The following is a 16,305-nucleotide window of genomic DNA, read 5'->3' as shown; positions in this document are numbered from 1 at the left end:
TCATCTCTGTCTTAAATGGAAGATCCCTTAATTTTAAACTGTGTCCTCTCATCCAAGACTCTCCTTTTAGAGAAGTCTTTCAGGTTGAATCTTACCAGAAATCAGCTAGTTGTCAATTTCGGGGAGTTTTGTGGAGGGTTTCTCTCAATGACCTCTACTGCACTTCCTCGTACTACAGTACACCACTCACCTCATGAGCTACACTCCATGACTCTATGGTGCCCTACACATACCAATTTTCGCTCCCCGGTGGCAAAGGCGCCATCAACGGCAGGATCTCCCCAGGGTTTAAAATGCAGCTATTCACCAACTCAAGCACTCTCAGTCAGGGGTTGTCTTTCTCACTTCCTGTGTGTGATGAATTCCCCCCAGATATGGCTGAGAAAGGAAAGTCCGATTCTCTGCTTCACCAGCAGGGACCTCGAGGTCCAGGTGGATGGGATGGTGCAGTCCTACTTCCTCAGAACTGCTGGAGGAGACCAATACCAGCACTATCGGCAAGGCACCGGGGGAACTAATGATCTCATTCCAGGTGCCTCTTCCTCAGAAGGAGACAGGGTTGTGTCAGTGGGGACCCAGAGGTGCCTGGGTCCTCCAACTTCACCCTGATTGACACTCTCAACCCCTTTGGGAGTTCAAGCTGAGGAGGGTGGATCTGTATCTGGGCAGGACAACTCAGCGCCCTGTAGCCATAAAGACCCTGGGGCTCGCCCACAAAAACTCCAAGGCAAATGGGTTCCACTGTAGGCCAGGCTCCCTCTTCCACTACTGCAGAGACCCGATTCAGGGGGCACACAGACACATCATCACATGTATAAGTATATGCTCATTTTTCATCATCAACTGGGGGAGTGAATGTCATTTTAGTTGCAACTACAAGAATGAAAGCAGAAAGATTCACCACCGTCAGCACCGTACAATATTCAAACCCTGAGGATGATAGCTATGCTTTCCATTCCGCCCATATGAGCATGTTACTTTGTCAGGATTGAATGAGGGAGCTTCAGAAGTTGTGATGGCTTCCATCTGTTTGTAACGTTCACTTTTCTTGAACTCCATAAACCATATCGAGAAATGAAAGCATTAAGCTGAATTTGCAGTTGGGATTCTACAGGGAATGAGGGCCTCAGCAGCATCAAAATATTTGCAGTCAGTGAAAGGTGACTTCACACACTCTATTCCATTGAACAAGGTTCACAAGGAAGTGTTGTCTGTGTTGCTTTGGCTGACACTGCTGGATACTGAAAGTGTTGCTTTTCTGTGCTGGGGCCTCTGCTCCCACCAGGTTGGATATGATCCACTTCACAGAACACCTAATGGCTCCCTCAGTCCCCATGAAAATGTCCAGAAGTCAGAGCTCAAAACCTTCATGATTTCATTAATGACCACAACGTGCCTGATTTAATGAGTCTCGCAACTTCAGTAGCAGCAGAATAAATACCTGAGGGTAGGGAGGGGTGCAGTGGTCCGACAGAGTGGACTGGGGTCAGTCAGAGTGACCTTGAGGGTGAACAGGAGGATAAATGCCTGAGGAGCAGGGTCAGTCAGAGTGAACCTGGGGGTGAACAGCAGGATACATACCTGAGGAGGGGGATCAGTCAGAGTGAGCCTGGGGTCGAACAGCAGGATAAATACCTGAGGACCGGGTCCAGTCAGAGTGAAGCTCAGGGTGAATCTCTGGGCGGAGCTCTGGAGGTGATATCATGACATAAAGTGACATCGGCTTGGATGCTCAGGAATTAGGTTTGCAGACTATGGGAGTAGTGACTGGAGTGAGATAAAATACCTACTGTTGTTAGTTGTAGCCTGTTAGGAATAGAGAGCATGAGTGAGAGTCCCTGAGTTTGGTGACAGATAGATTAGGTTGAGTAATCAATTCCTGGATTATTGTCTATAATGGATAAGGTTGATTTAATCAATAAGGTTCACAATGGCAGCAGAACTCAGCCCCGTGGAATGCTCCTCCTGAAGTATGTGAGAAATCAGGGATACTTCTAGTCTCTATGGTGACCACTTATTTAGGAAGTATGTTTGGCTGAAATTCCTGATTTGCTGCATGGGTCGGCTGGAGCTGCAGATGGACTTACCGGAGAACATCCATGACGCTGAGAATGTTGAGGTTAGCTGATTAGTGAACTGGTCACACCACCAGTAAGGGCTACACAGATAGAGAAGAGTTGGGTAACTACCAGGAAAATGAATAAATGCAGGCAGGCAGTGTAGGAGCCCCCTGTGACCACTCGACTCTCAAACAGCTACACCATTTTGGACAAGAACAATGAACAAAGAACCTTACGGCACAGGAACAGGTCTTTCGGCCCTCCAAGCCTGCGCCGATCCAGATCCTCTATCTAAACCTGCCGCCTATTTTCTAAGGATCTGTAGTTGTCTAGATACATCTTAAATGACGCTATCGTTCCTGCCCCTACAACCTCTGCTGGCAACACATTCCAGGCCCCCACCACCCTTTGCATGAAGAACTTTCCCCATATATCTCCTCTAAACTTTTCCCCTCTCACTTTGAACTTGTGACCCCAAGTAATTGAGTCCTCTATCTGGGAAAAAGCTTCTTGCTATTCATCCTGTCTACATCACTGTTGATTTTGTAGGCCCCAATCAGGTCCCCCCTCAACCTCCTACTTTCCAATGAAAATAATCCTAATCTACTCAACCTCTCCTCATAGCTAGCACCCTCCATATCAGGCAACATCTTGGTGAACGTCCTCTGCACCCTCTCCAAAGCATCCATTTCCTTTTGGTAATGTGGTGACCAGCACTGCATGCAGTATTCCAAATGTGGCTGAACCAAAGTCTTACACAACTGTAACATGACCTGCCAACTCTTGTACTCAATACCCCGTCCGATGAAGGAAAGCATGCCATGTGCCTTCTTGATTACTCTACTGACCTATGTTGCCACCTTCAGGGAACAATTTTGGAAACTGTTGGGGGGAATGGCTTCTCAGGGGAAAGCAGAAGTAGCAGCCAGATCAGTGGCACAATGTTTCACATTGTTGTACAGCAAGGAGGGTTGAAGTGTAGGCGAGCAGTATTGATAGGGGACGCTATAGTCAGGGGCACAGATTGGTGTGGCTGTAAGCAAGACTCCATGATGTGTGTTGCTTCACTGGTACCAGGGTCAAGGACATCTCTGAGTGAGTAAAGGCTATTCTGAAGGAGAAGAGTGAGCAGCCAGAGGTTATGGTCTATATTGGTATCAATGACATAGGCCAAAAGAGAGATGAGGTCCTACAAAGGGAGTTAGAAAGGAAATGAAAAGCAGAACATAGAGTTCTAATCTTGGGATTACATCCTGTGCCAGATGCTAGTAAGGCTTGGAATAGAAAGATGCTATAGTTAAATACCTGGCTAAAGTGCTGAGGTAGGAGGGAGGGCTTCAGGTCTGTGGATCATTGGGATGTCTTTCGGGGCACGTGGCACCTGTTCAAGAAACATGGGTGTCATCTAAACTGGAGGGCAATGATACCTAGCAGGAAGGTTTGCTAGTGCCACTTGGGAAGATTTAAAGTAGTGTAGCGGGGGTTGGTAATCAGAGCAATAGGTAAGCGAGTAAAATGACTGAGGAGGACTCTAAGACTAAGATCGGTAAGATTACGAGGAAGAACAGAATATGGTGGCACCGATGGTCTAAGGTATTTTTGTTTTAATGCGATGAGTATGACAGGTAAGGCAGATGAACTTGCAGCTTGGATTAAGATATATAACTATGATGTTGTAACTAAAGCAGTGACTTGGTTGAGAGAGGGACACGTCTGGCAGCTTAATGTTCTGGGATTTAGATATTTCAAATGAGATAGAAAGGGATGTAAAAGAGGTGGAGGAGTTGTGTTCCTGAGTAGAGAGAATATCACAGCTGTACTCAAGGAGGACATCTTGGAGGGCTCAACCAGAGAGGCCATATGGGTAGAACTTAGGAATGGCTCGGGCGCAATAACTTTGACAGAATTATACTACAGGCCTCCTAACAGCCAGCAGGTGTTAGAGGAACAGATATGTGACAGATTATGGTAATATCTGACAGGATTGTTGTGTTGGGTGATCTTAAGTTCTCCTATATTGACTGAGGGACTTGCTTAGGGGCTTTGATGGGGGAGAATTTATTAGGTGTGTTCAAGAAGTTTTTTTGAAATAATGGCAACTAGGGAAGGGGCCTGATATTGGGGAACAAGCTTGGCCAGGTGATTGAAGTTGCAGTGGGGGTGCATTTTGGGAACAGTCACCATAATTCTGTAAGTTTGAAGCTACTTATGGAGAAGGATAAAAGTATTCTGAGGTGAAAGTATTAAATCAGGGGAAGGCTACCAGCCACGACATTAAGAAGAAACCAGGGAATGTAGACTGTGGCAGCTGTTTTAGGGTAACACCACATCTGGCATTTAGGAATCTTTTAAAGGCCAATTGATCAGAGTTCAGGAACAGCGTGAAAGTGAAGGATAAGGATGACAAGAATTGGGAACCTTGGATGACAAGAGAAATTGAGTGCTTAGGCAAAAAGGAGAAGGGAACATATATAATATTTAGGAAACTGAAGAAGGACAGAACCCTTGAAGAATACTAAGATAGAAGGAAATAATTTTAAAAAGGAGAGCTAAAAGAGCTCATAAAATGTCTTCGGCAAACATGATTAAGGAACATCCAAGACATTCTATATGTATATCTAAGGAGTAAGGGGCAGCTAGGGAAAGGGTAGGTCTACTCAAGGACAAAAGAGGGACTTTAAGAATGAAGCTGGAGGAAATGGGTGAGGTCCTTAATGAATATATTGCGTCGGTGTTCACAAAGGACAAGGACATGGTGAGTGGTGAGTCTCGGGAGGAGTATGTTGATATTCTAGGGCATTTATTTTTAAAAAAGAAAGAGGTGTTAAGTCTTTCAAAAAGCATTAAGGTAGATAAGTCCCCAAATCCTGATGAGATCTATCCCAGAATGTTGAGGGAGGGCAGGTGAGGAAATTGCTGGAACCTTATACGGAACCTGTGTATCCCCTTTAGTCACAGGAGAGGTCCGGAGGACTGGAGAATAGCCAACTTTGTTCCTATGTTTCAGAAGGGCTTACTCACATTTGGAAAAATGTGAACTTATTAGAGATAGGCAGCATGGCTTTGATTCAATAACCTAATTTTTCTTTGAGGAAGTGACAAAGATGATTAACGCGGGCAGGGCGGTAGATGTTCTTTACATGAACTTTAGCAAGTTCTTTGACAAGGTCCCTAATGGCAGGCAGATAGAAAAGGTGAAGTCACATGGAATCCGTGGTGAGCTGGTAAGATGAATATATAACTGGCTTAGTCATAGAAGACACTGAATAGCAGTGGAAGGGTCTTTCTCTGACTGGAGACCTGTGACTAGTGATGTTCCACAGGGATCAGTGTTGGGACCCCTGTTGCTTGTAATATACATAAATGATTTGGAGGAGAATGTAGGTGGCTTGATTAGTAAGTTTGCAGATGACACAAAGATTGGGGAAGCTGTGGTTAGTGAGAAGGATTGTCAGAGGACACAGCAGGATATAGCTTGGCTGGAGACTTGGGTGGAAAAATGGCAGATCATGTTTAATCTGGACAAATGGGAGGTGACACATTTTGGAAGATCTAATGCAGGAGGGAGTATACAGTAAATGACAGCACCCTTAGTAGCATAAACACACAGTGGGATCTAGGTGGACAGGTCCACAGTTCCCTGAAAGTGGCAACACAAATTGATAAGGTGGTCAAGAAGGCATGTGGCATGCTTGCCTTCATCAGTCAGGGCACAATGTATAAAGATTGGTGCACCTACAGAACTTATTTAGACCACATTTGGAATATTGCATATAGTTCTGGTTGTCGCCCTACAAGGAGGATGTGAAGGCTTTGCAGAGGGTACAGAGACTTTTTACCAGGATATTGCCTGGTTTGGAGGGTATTAGCTAACTTAGCTTGATTTTACTTGAACATCGAAGAATGAGGGACGACTAGATGAAAGTTTACAAAATTATGAGAAGCATGAATAGAATGGGTAGTTGGATTTTCTTCCCCAGAGTAGAAATGTCAATTTCTAGGGAATTTAGGTATAAGGTAAAAGAAGGTAAAATTTAAAGGAGATGTGAGAGGCAAGTTTTTTACACAGAGGGTGGTAAGTACTTGGAATGTGCTGCCAGAGGAGGTGGTGGGGGTGGATACGATAACAATATTTAAGAGGCATCTTGCCAGATATATGAATAGGCAAGGAATAGAGGGATATGGACTGCGTAGAGGTAAAATGTTTTTAGTTTAGAAAGGCATTATGTGTCAGTGTGGTCTTGGTGGGCCAAGGGGCATGTTCTTGTGCTGTACTGTTCTTTGTTTACTTTCCTGCCCATCACCCTCTCCCTTTTCCTGCTTCCTCATCCATTGTCCTTAGGAAAGTCACCAGAATTAGGTAGGTGAGTTTGTAGACAAACATGCAGGCTGCCAACGCCATCTTTCTGGCATCTTGCCGTTACTCTGTCCTAATTTGGGATGGGGAAATCCAGACCCTTGTCAAAATTTAAAACTAGGTCAGATTGCGGATTGTAGGAAATACAAAATGTGGAAATAGAACAATTGCTAACATGGAAAATAAACATCAACATGGACTGGTTGACGTATCGTTTTGATGCTTTTGTTTTGTAAATCGATATGTTTGATAAAAAGCTTGATATATTTTCAGGAATATTATAATCCTGAAAGACATGCATCATAATTGAATTGCTAACATTATGAACATCTAAGGTTGGCGCTTTGCTGGTATAATAATTGGTCATTGAAATTATTCAGGCATTGCAGTACAAGCAATAAGTAATCTATTACGTTTATTAATGCAGGATATTTCACTTTGATATTTTGAGTGGTTGACAGGTGCTGTTGAGACTTGTGGTCATAAGGCGCACAGATAAAAATCCTGTTCTTGAAGGTTTGTGGTTTACTCTTCAAATCGAGGGAGAACTTTTCTTATACTTTTGATTGGTTTGATGATACTGCAATAATGTTTAGGAATTGATAAACTTTGAGTTTCAACAATATTTTTTGAAAAGAGTCCAGCTATAGCACACAACCTTTAGTTTAAGAAAACCAGTGATATCAAAGAAATCTGCAAGTAGAGGTACGAATCGTGATGGATTAATTTGGGTTAGAAAAGCAGCATGCAGCATGTTTAAATCGTTTTTGTCTTTAAAAGAGAATCTGTTGTGGGGCGGGGGCAGGATGCAAGGTGCCTTGCGGGAATTGTAGTTGGATTGCCTTCAGCCCGTGGACGTGACTACAAATCCCAGATGACAGCGCGGCGCGCGGTGCACCTCGGGAATTGTAGTCCATTCCCGTCGTCTTGTCGGTCCGATGGCGGAGAGTTAACTACAAATCCCAGAAGGCATCGCGCAGCACGCGGGGCGCTGCGGGATGGCAGTCGGTTGCCCTCCGGCCTCTCTGAAGCCTGGGTGGAGGGAGGGACTACAAATCCCAGAAGGCTGAGCGCGTGGTCCTATAGCAACCGCCCATCCCCTTTCCCCTCCCCCACTCCTCTTCTTCTGCCGAAGGGGAAGAAGAGAAGAAAATAAACGAAGCTGATCCATAGTATTAAGCGGCGTCTAGAGCTTCAGATGGGCTGCTGTCACACAGGAGAGGGACGTTTACCAACTTGACAGCTGCATTTCTACTTTTGCACGTGCGGTTCCGAATAACCATTTGAATAGGTCGGTATTTTCTGCAACTTCATGCTTTCTGTCTGAGGAAAACTTTTTCTTTTTGGTGGCGGTTGTGCTGAAACTGGGGCTGGGGAAGGGAGGCAAGGAAATCTAACCAGGCCGAATGTTTAGGAATGGCTGAAGAGAGCAGCAAGGGTCACAGCAATAAGATAAAGAAAGCTGCGGTTGCTGAGGAAGAGGGGAGTGAGGAAGAAGAGGAGGAAGAGGAGGAGGAGGAGGAGGAAGGGGACCTGAGTTTGGAGAAGGCCCTGCAGCAGTGCGACCTGAACCAGGACATGATCGACATCAGCATCTCCAGCCTGGAGGGGCTCAGGACCAAATGTTCCGCTTCCAACGACTTGACACAGCAGGAGATCCGGATGCTGGAGGTAAAATTGCATCCCTTGTCCTCTTTTTTTTTTGATAGGGATGGGGATGAACATCTCGCCCTTTCAAAGAAATAAAGAAACGAGGAGAAATCTGGTGCACTTGCAAACTGGGGCAATACAAGGGGAGGAAACTGTCAGAGACCCCCACCCCAATGCAGGAGTTGCTCATGGGGGAGATGAAGTCTCTGAGAGCCAGACTTCAGCAGTAGTTTTTTAAAAAATATTTAAATCAGTACCGTCTGTTTTTCTAATGCATTTAGAAAATGGGTGCTTATGAAGGATTTACTTGTTAGTCGTAATCCAGATATTTTGCACCTGCATGTATTATGCAAACTCCCAGAGCACAGGACTGTGCATACCCATGACTGGAGCATACTGTCTGCACTGTTGATTAGATGTGTACAGTCATCGAATTGTATAGCACGGAAACAGACGCTTCGGTCCAACTCGTCCGTGCTGTCCCAAACTGATCTAGACCCATTTGGCCCATACCCGTCCAGACATTTCATTTCTTTTTTAAAATCTGACCTTGACTATTTGCTGCTATTGAAACTGAAATCCAGTGCGTTGCAATAATATCTTTTGAGATACAACATTGTCACAAGGCTGTTGAGTTAAAATCCTCGCCCTTTATATCCGGACGCTGTATTTTTTTTTCCCGTTTGGCAAATTGCTGCAATTATTTTTGATACTGAGCGGTTAACCAAGTTGAGTATAATTTTGTACTGTCGTGATGCTTTCTTTCTGTGCGTGGAAAACTAAGCGAAACTCGTCTGGTAGTAGGAGGTCTTAATTTTAAAATGTTACGTGTGTTAATTTGGAGTTTACCCACGATTAGCCGTTTAATTGTGTTGTTCACAGTCTTGGCTGGATGTGTTCATCTGAGACCAACAGCTGACATTAACCTATAATCCCAAAAACAACACATGCTGGTGAGCAGAGATATCGTCTTTTAGCAGTTTTTACTGCAGAAGTGAATTTATTTGTGCCTGGGTCGTGAGGATTCACAGATGCTCCACAAAGATTGTCTAACTGTGTGTGTATATATATATATATGTGTGTGTGTGTGTGTCGCTCTGTTACGAGCGTGTCAGCAGTTTGGTTTTGTTGAGTGATCCTGGTAAGCCGCTGTCATAACTCGTCTTGGGAATGTTTAAACCTGTCCAAATAGTAGTGTGCCTTCGGGTTTTCTTTTCTCGTATCAAGAAAAGGGACAGGACTCCGTTTCTCCAGGCATGTTAGGAATATAATGGTGATTTTTTTTTTATCTGGCGTTTGGAAGGATGTTTAATTTTCTGTTTTGTAAGACTGGGTGCCGACCCAGAGGCCCATGTTAAGTAGACGCTGACTACAGTACAAGGATGAGATCAGCATAACCTACTTCTCCCGAAATGTACCGTCGCAACACTGCAGCACTCGGGTGCCAGTTGTAAGCAGTTGTATTTTCAATGGAGACAATGTTTTTTTTTGGGGGGGGGGCGAGGAGAGGTGAGGGGAGAGAGATTGGGCATGTTCCGAAGTTCTCGGTAATTTTCTTGAGGTTGTTCAAGGATTTATTTTTGTTTTGATGTTTTAATCTACCGTGCTTTCCAATTGACTACTAAACAAGATTTCACACTAAGTGTTGGTCGTTTCTTTGGGTAATGGAAGTTCGTTGGCAGACATGCTTTGTTTTGTGGGCGCTCGGTGGCAGCGGTATGAAAATCCTTTCTGCATTATTGGGGAATGAAGTAATAACTAGCCTCCACAGTTGTGTGTTGCGGCTGTTTCTAAAAATAGTGCGGAACAACTCCTCATTCTAGTGACAACGTGATAAGAATATGCCACTACCTCGAAAAGACGCCGCTTTGCCATTGACGTGACCCGAAAAGCAGTTGCAATATAGTAAATCAGTACCAAATAGTGTTTTTAAAAAAAATTATGTATATGAGCTAGTTTTTCATGAAAATACTTTTGGTCGTGCGGTGATTGAGGAGTGACTGTGTACGTGCTGGGATTGGTTGCAATGTTGGGTGGGGGGCGATCAAGACAGTAGATTACATTCTCTGGGTTTAGTTATGTTGAGTATAATTATGAAGCCTTGCCTACTGTGTTACATTATTTAACGTGTTAGTATAAGTTTGGCCCAATGTCTGCAATTTGCCGACTAAATGTTGTAATAGAGAATGTGATTGGATGGGCTGCTTAAGTTTTGTGTATTCTCATATCGAACCCTCAGATTTTCTTTGTTTTTCAATATGCATATTTGTACATTTGCACAAACATGGTATGGCAGATGATTTCACATATTTTGGAAAGGATTGTAATGGGTATACTTTTTAAGCAATCCAGATTTCAGCACGCAACACAAAGCAGAGGATGGTTAATGTTGAATTATGAGACATTAAGTTGCTGTGTAATTTCAGAGCTAATCGATCATTGTCCACGCCTGTAATTGAGGCCAATATCACATTATTATGGGGTGGAAGGAGGCCATTTGGCCCATTGTGCCTGTACCTTATGCTAATTTTGCTGTTCTTACCCCATACCATTCCACACTATTTCTATCCAAATAAGTCAACCAAAGCCCTAAAGTTCAAGCAATGTGCCACTGTCGGTGTCTGTAATCTCATGCTTTTTGGAGTCCCACATCTTTTATCTTGTGTACATCAAGAGGGTATTAGAGTAAAAAATGTGTATTCAAGTGGCATTTTCATTGTTGTAAATTGTCTTGAGAGTCCAAAGACAATTATCAAACAAAATTTAACATCAGAATCCATAAGGACATGTATAAAAGATGACAAAAGGACATGGAGGGACTTAAGTGTCGTCAGAGTCCTGATTTTTGCCAAGGCAAAGAGCATCTTGACTGTAGGGATTACAAAATCCTGCTCCTTAAACAAGTGCTTTTTAAAATTTTTCTTGTGCAGATTAGGGTCAGGCATGTAGTTCAAGCATGTGTGGTGCCTAAAGACAGCTGACCATTTAAGTGACCAGCTGGCTCCACTGAAGTCAGATTTTTGGAGTTCCTACTGTCTGGAACCCAAATTGTGAAGATATAAATCAGTTAATAACAAGTCTACTGACAAATTAAACTGCGTTCATCTCAATGCAAGAGGTCAAACAGGTAGGGCAGAGGAACTTGGCAATGGTTGGGATTATGGTGCTGGGATATCATAGCGGTTACAGAGATGGGGCTCAGGGATGGACAGGACTGGCAGGTTAATGTTCCAGGCTATGGACGCTATAGAGTCATAGAGATGTACAGCATGGAAACAGACCCTTCGGTCCAACCCGTCCATGCCAACTAGATATTCCAACCAATCTAGTCACACCTGCCAGCATTCAGCCCATATCCCTCCAAACCCTTCCTATTCATATACCCATCCAAATGCCTCTTAAATGTTGCAATTGTACCTGCCTCCACCACAACCTCTAGCAGCTCATTCCATACACGTACCACCCTCTGTGTGAAAAGGTTGCCCCTTAGGTCTCTTTTATATTTTTCCCCTCTCACCCTAAACCTATGCCCTCTAGTTCTGGACTCCCCGACCCCAGGGAAAAGACCTTGTCTATTTATCCTATCCATGCCCCTCATAATTTTGTAAATCTTTATAAGGTCACCCCTCAGTCTCTGACGCTCCAGGGAAAACAGCCCCAACCTGTTCAACCTCTCCCTGTAGCTCAAATCCTCCAACCCTGGCAACATCCTTGTAGATCTTTTCTGAGCCTTTTCAGGTTTCACAACATCTTTCCGATAGGAAGGAGACCAGAATTGCATGCAACATTCCATCAGTGACCTAACCAAAGTCCTGTACAGCTGCAACATGACCTCCCAACTCCTGTACTCAATACTCTGACCAATAAAGGAAAGCATACCAAACGCCTTCTTCACTATCCTATCTACCTGCGACTCCACTTTCAAGGAGCTATGAACCTGCGCTCCAAGGTCTCTTTGTTCAGCAACACTCCTTAAGTGTATAAGTCCTGCAAAGATTTGCTTTCCCAAAATGCAACACCTCGCATTTATCTGAATTAAACTCCATCTGCCACTTCTCAGCCCATTGGCCCATCTGGTCCAGATCCTGTTGTAATCTGAGGTAACCGTCTTCGCTGTCCACTACACCTCCAATTTTGGTGTCATCTACAAACTTACTAACTGTACCTCTTATGCTCGCATCCAAATCATTTACGTAAATGACAAAATGTAGAGGACCCAGCACCGATTCTTGTGGCACTCCACTGGTCACAGGCCACCAGTCTGAAAAACAACCCTCCACTACCACTCTCTGTCTTCTACCTTTGAGCCAGTTCTGTATCCAAATGGCTAGTTCTCCCTGTATTCCATGAGATGTAACCTTGCTAATCAGTCTCCTATGGGGAACCTTGTCGAACGCCTTACTGAAGTCCATATAGATCACATCTACTGCTCTGCCCTCATCAGTCCTCTTTGTTACTTCTTCAAAAAACTTAATCAAGTTTGTGAGACATGATTTCACACGCACAAAGCCATGTTGACTATCCCTAATCAGACCTTGCCTTTCCAAATACATGTACATCCTGTCCCTCAGGATTCCCTCCAACAACTTGCCCACCACTATGGTCAGGCTCACCGGTCAAATAGTTCCCTGGCTTGTCTTTACCGCCCTTCTTAAACAGTGTCACCACGTTTACCAACCGCCAGTCTTCTGGCACCTCACCTGTGACTATCGATGATACAAATATCTCAGCAAGAGGCCCAGCAATCACTTCTCTAGCTTCCCACAGAGTTCTCGGGTGCACCTGATCAGGTCTTGGGAATTTATCCACCTTTAACCATTTCAAGACATCCAGCACTTTCTCCTCTGTCATCTGGACGTTTTGAAAGATGTCACCATGTATTTCCCTACAGTCTATATCTTCCATATCCTTTTCCACAGTAAATACTGATGCAAAGTATTCATTTAGTATCTCCCCCATTTTCTGTGGCTCCCCAAAAAGGCCGCCTTGCTGATCTTTGAGGGGCTCTATTCTCTCCCTAATTACCCTTTTGTCCTTAATATATTTGTACAAACCTTTTGGATTCTCCTTAATTGTATTTGCCAAAGCTATCTCATGTCCCCTTTTTGCTCTCCTGATTTCCCTCTTAAGTATACTCCTACTTCCTTTATACTCTTCTAAGAATTCACTCGATCTATCCTGTCTATACCTGACATATGCTTCCTTCTTTTTCTTAACCTAACCCTCAATTTCTTTAGTCATCCAGCATTCCCTATACCTACCAGCCTTCCCTTTCACCCTGACAGGAATATACTTTCTCTGGATTCTTGTTATCTCATTTCTGAAGGCTTCCCATTTTCCAGCCGTCCCTTTTACCTGTGAACATCTACCTCCAATCAGCTTTCGAAAGTTGTTGCTTAATACCGTCAAAATTGGCCTTTCTCCAATTATGAACTTCAACTTTTAGATCTGGTCTATCCTTTTCTGTCTCTATTTTAAAACTAATAGAATTATGGTCGCTGGCCCCAAAGTACTCCCCCACTGACAACTCAGCCACCTGCCCTGCCTTATTTCCCAAGAGTAGGTCAAGTTGTGCACCTTCTCTTGTAGGCACATCCACATACTGAATCAGAAAATTGTCTTGTACATACTTAAGAAATTCGCCTCCATCTAAATCCTTAAAAATTGGCAGTCCCAGTCGATGTTTGGAAAGTTAAAATCCCCTACCATAACTACCCTATTATTCTTACAGATAGCTGAGATCTCCTTACAAGTTTGTTTCTCAACTTCCCTCTGACTATTGGGGGGTCTATAATACAATCCCATTAAGGTGATCATCCCTTTCTTATTTCTCAGTTCCACCCAAACAACTTCCCTGGATGTATTTCCGGGAATATCCTCCCTTAGCACAGCTGTAATGCTATCCCTTATCAAAAATGCCACTCCCCCTCCTCCCTTGCTTCCCTTTCTATCCTTCCTGCAGCATTTGAGCCATGTTTCTGTAATTGCTATGATGTCCCAGTCCCATGTTCCTTAACCATGCCCTGAGTTCATCTGCCTTCCCTGTTAGGCCCTTGCATTGAAAAAAATGCAGTTTAATTTATTAGTCCTGCCTTGTCCCTGCCTGCCCTGACTGTTTGATTCACTTTTGTTCTCAACTGTACCAGTCTCCGATCAATCTCTTTCCTCACTATCTCCTGGGTCCCACTCCCCCCACCTTACTAGTTTAAATTCTCCCAAGCAGTTCTAGCAAATTTCCCTGCCAGTACATTAGTCCCTTTCTAATTTAGGTGCAATCCATCCTTCTTGTACAGGTCACTTCTACCCCAAAAGAGATTCCAATGATCCAAAAATGCGAATCCTTCTCCCATACACCAGCTCCTCAGCCATGCATTCATGTGCTCTATCCTCCTATTCCTGCCCTCACTAGCTCATAGCACTGGGAGTAATCCAGATAATCCTTGAGGACCTCCTTTTTAAATTTCTGCCCAACTCTCTGTAATCTCTCTTGAGAATCTCAACCTTGTCCCTTCCTATATCGTTGGTTCCAGGGTGGACAATGACCTCTTGCTGGCCCCTCTCCCCCGTGAGAACATTTCTGCACCCTCTCTGAGACATCCTTGATCCTGGCACCAGGGAAACAACACACCATTCTGCTTTTTTTCTGCTGGCCACAGAAATGTCTGTCTGTACATCGGACTACAGAATTCCCTAACACAGATCGAAATGAGGAGGGGAAGTGGTGTTTTTGATTAGGGATAGCATTATGGCTGTATTTGAGGAGGATATTCCTGGGAATTCATCCAGGGAAGTTATTTGGCTGGATCTGAGAAATAGGAAAGGGATGATCAGCTAATTGGGATTGTACTGTAGAACCCCCCTCCAATAATCAGAGGGGAATTGAGAGAAACAAATTTGTAAGGACATCTGTTATCTATAGGAATAATAGGATGGTTATGGTAGGGGTTTTCATTTTCCAAATGTAGATGGGGATTGCCATAGTGTTAAGGGCTTGGATGGAGAGGAATTAAGTTTGTACAGTAACATTTTCTGATTCAATATGTGGATGTACATACTAGAGAACGTACAAACTTGACTTACTTGTGGGAACTAAGGCAGGTGTCAGTGGGGAACACTTTGGGGCCAGTGACCATAATTCTTTTGGTTTTTAATTAGTGATGGGATAGGATAGACCAGATCTAAAAGTTGAAGTTCGAAATTGGAGGAAGGCCAATTTTGATGGTATTGGGCAAAACTGTCAAAAGGTGATTGGGAGCAGACGTTCACAGGTAAAGGGACAGCTGGAAAATGGGAAGCCTTCAAAAATGAGATAATGAAAGTCACAGAAAGCATGTTCCTGTTGGGGTGAAGGGCAAGGCTGGTTGATGTAGGGAATGCTGGATGACGAGAGAAATTGAGATTTTGATCAAGAAAAAGAAGGAAGCATATGTCAAGTATAGACAGCAACAATTGAGTGATTCCCTAGAAGAATATAAAAGCAGTAGTAGTATACTTAAGAGGGAAATCAGGAGGGCAAAAAGGGAACATGAAATAGCTTTGGCAAATACAGTCAAAGAGAATCCAAAGGGATTCTATAAATACATTAATGACAAAGGGGTAACTAGGTAGAGAATAGGGCCCCGAAAGATCAGCAATGCCACTCGTGTGGAACCACAGGAGATTGGGGAGATACTAATTAAGTATTCTGCATCAGTTTTTACTGATGGAGAAGTCTATGGACAATAGAGAACGTGGGGAAATAAATAGTGACATCATAAAAATGTTCATATTATAGAGGAGGTACTGGATGTCTTGAAATGCATAAAGGCAGATAAATCCCCAGAAGCTGAGGATTTACCCGAGAACTCTGTGGGAAGCTAGGGAAATGACTACTGGGCCCTTGCTGAGATATTTGTATCATCGCTAGCCACAAGTGATATGCTGGAAGACTGGACATTGGCTAACGTGATGCCACCATTTAAGAAAAGTGGTAAGGAAAACCCTGGGAACTATAGTCTGGTGAACCTGACATTGGTAGTGGATAAGTTGTTGGAGGGAATCCTGAGGGTCAGGATTTACATACATTTGGAAAGGCATGGACTGATTAGGGACAGTCAATGTGACTTTTTGCGCAGGGAATCATGTCTCATGAACTTGATTACTTTTTTTGAAGAAGTAACAAAGAGGATTGATGAGGGCACAGCAGTGGACATGATCTACATGGATTTCATATTTGACAGGGTTCCTCATGGTAGACTG

General features: G+C 43.7%; 1 protein-coding gene across 14 annotated transcripts in view; it reads left to right on the top strand.

Annotated features, from left to right (window-relative positions):
• Positions 1–7,540: 7,540 nt before the first annotated feature.
• LOC140491549 (kinase suppressor of Ras 1-like) overlaps positions 7,541–16,305 on the top strand; it is a 208,516-nt gene continuing 199,751 nt past the window's right edge. For 7 of the 14 annotated variants that reach the window (XM_072589887.1, XM_072589884.1, XM_072589892.1 and 4 more), the window contains exon 1: positions 7,541–8,088. In XM_072589887.1, coding sequence (XP_072445988.1) covers positions 7,834–8,088 — 255 coding nt within the window. In that variant the 5' untranslated portion in view covers positions 7,541–7,833. Of the gene's footprint in view, positions 8,089–9,244; positions 9,341–9,764; positions 9,784–16,305 lie in introns of those variants that run through there. The other 7 variants (XM_072589898.1, XM_072589895.1, XM_072589894.1 and 4 more) reach the window with 6 other exon arrangements.

The sequence above is a fragment of the Chiloscyllium punctatum genome, chromosome 19 (genome assembly GCF_047496795.1).
Source record: "Chiloscyllium punctatum isolate Juve2018m chromosome 19, sChiPun1.3, whole genome shotgun sequence".
Lineage (NCBI taxonomy): Eukaryota > Metazoa > Chordata > Chondrichthyes > Orectolobiformes > Hemiscylliidae > Chiloscyllium > Chiloscyllium punctatum.
The sequence above is the reverse complement of the archived record's forward strand: the minus strand, read 5'-3'. Positions and strand labels throughout refer to the sequence as shown.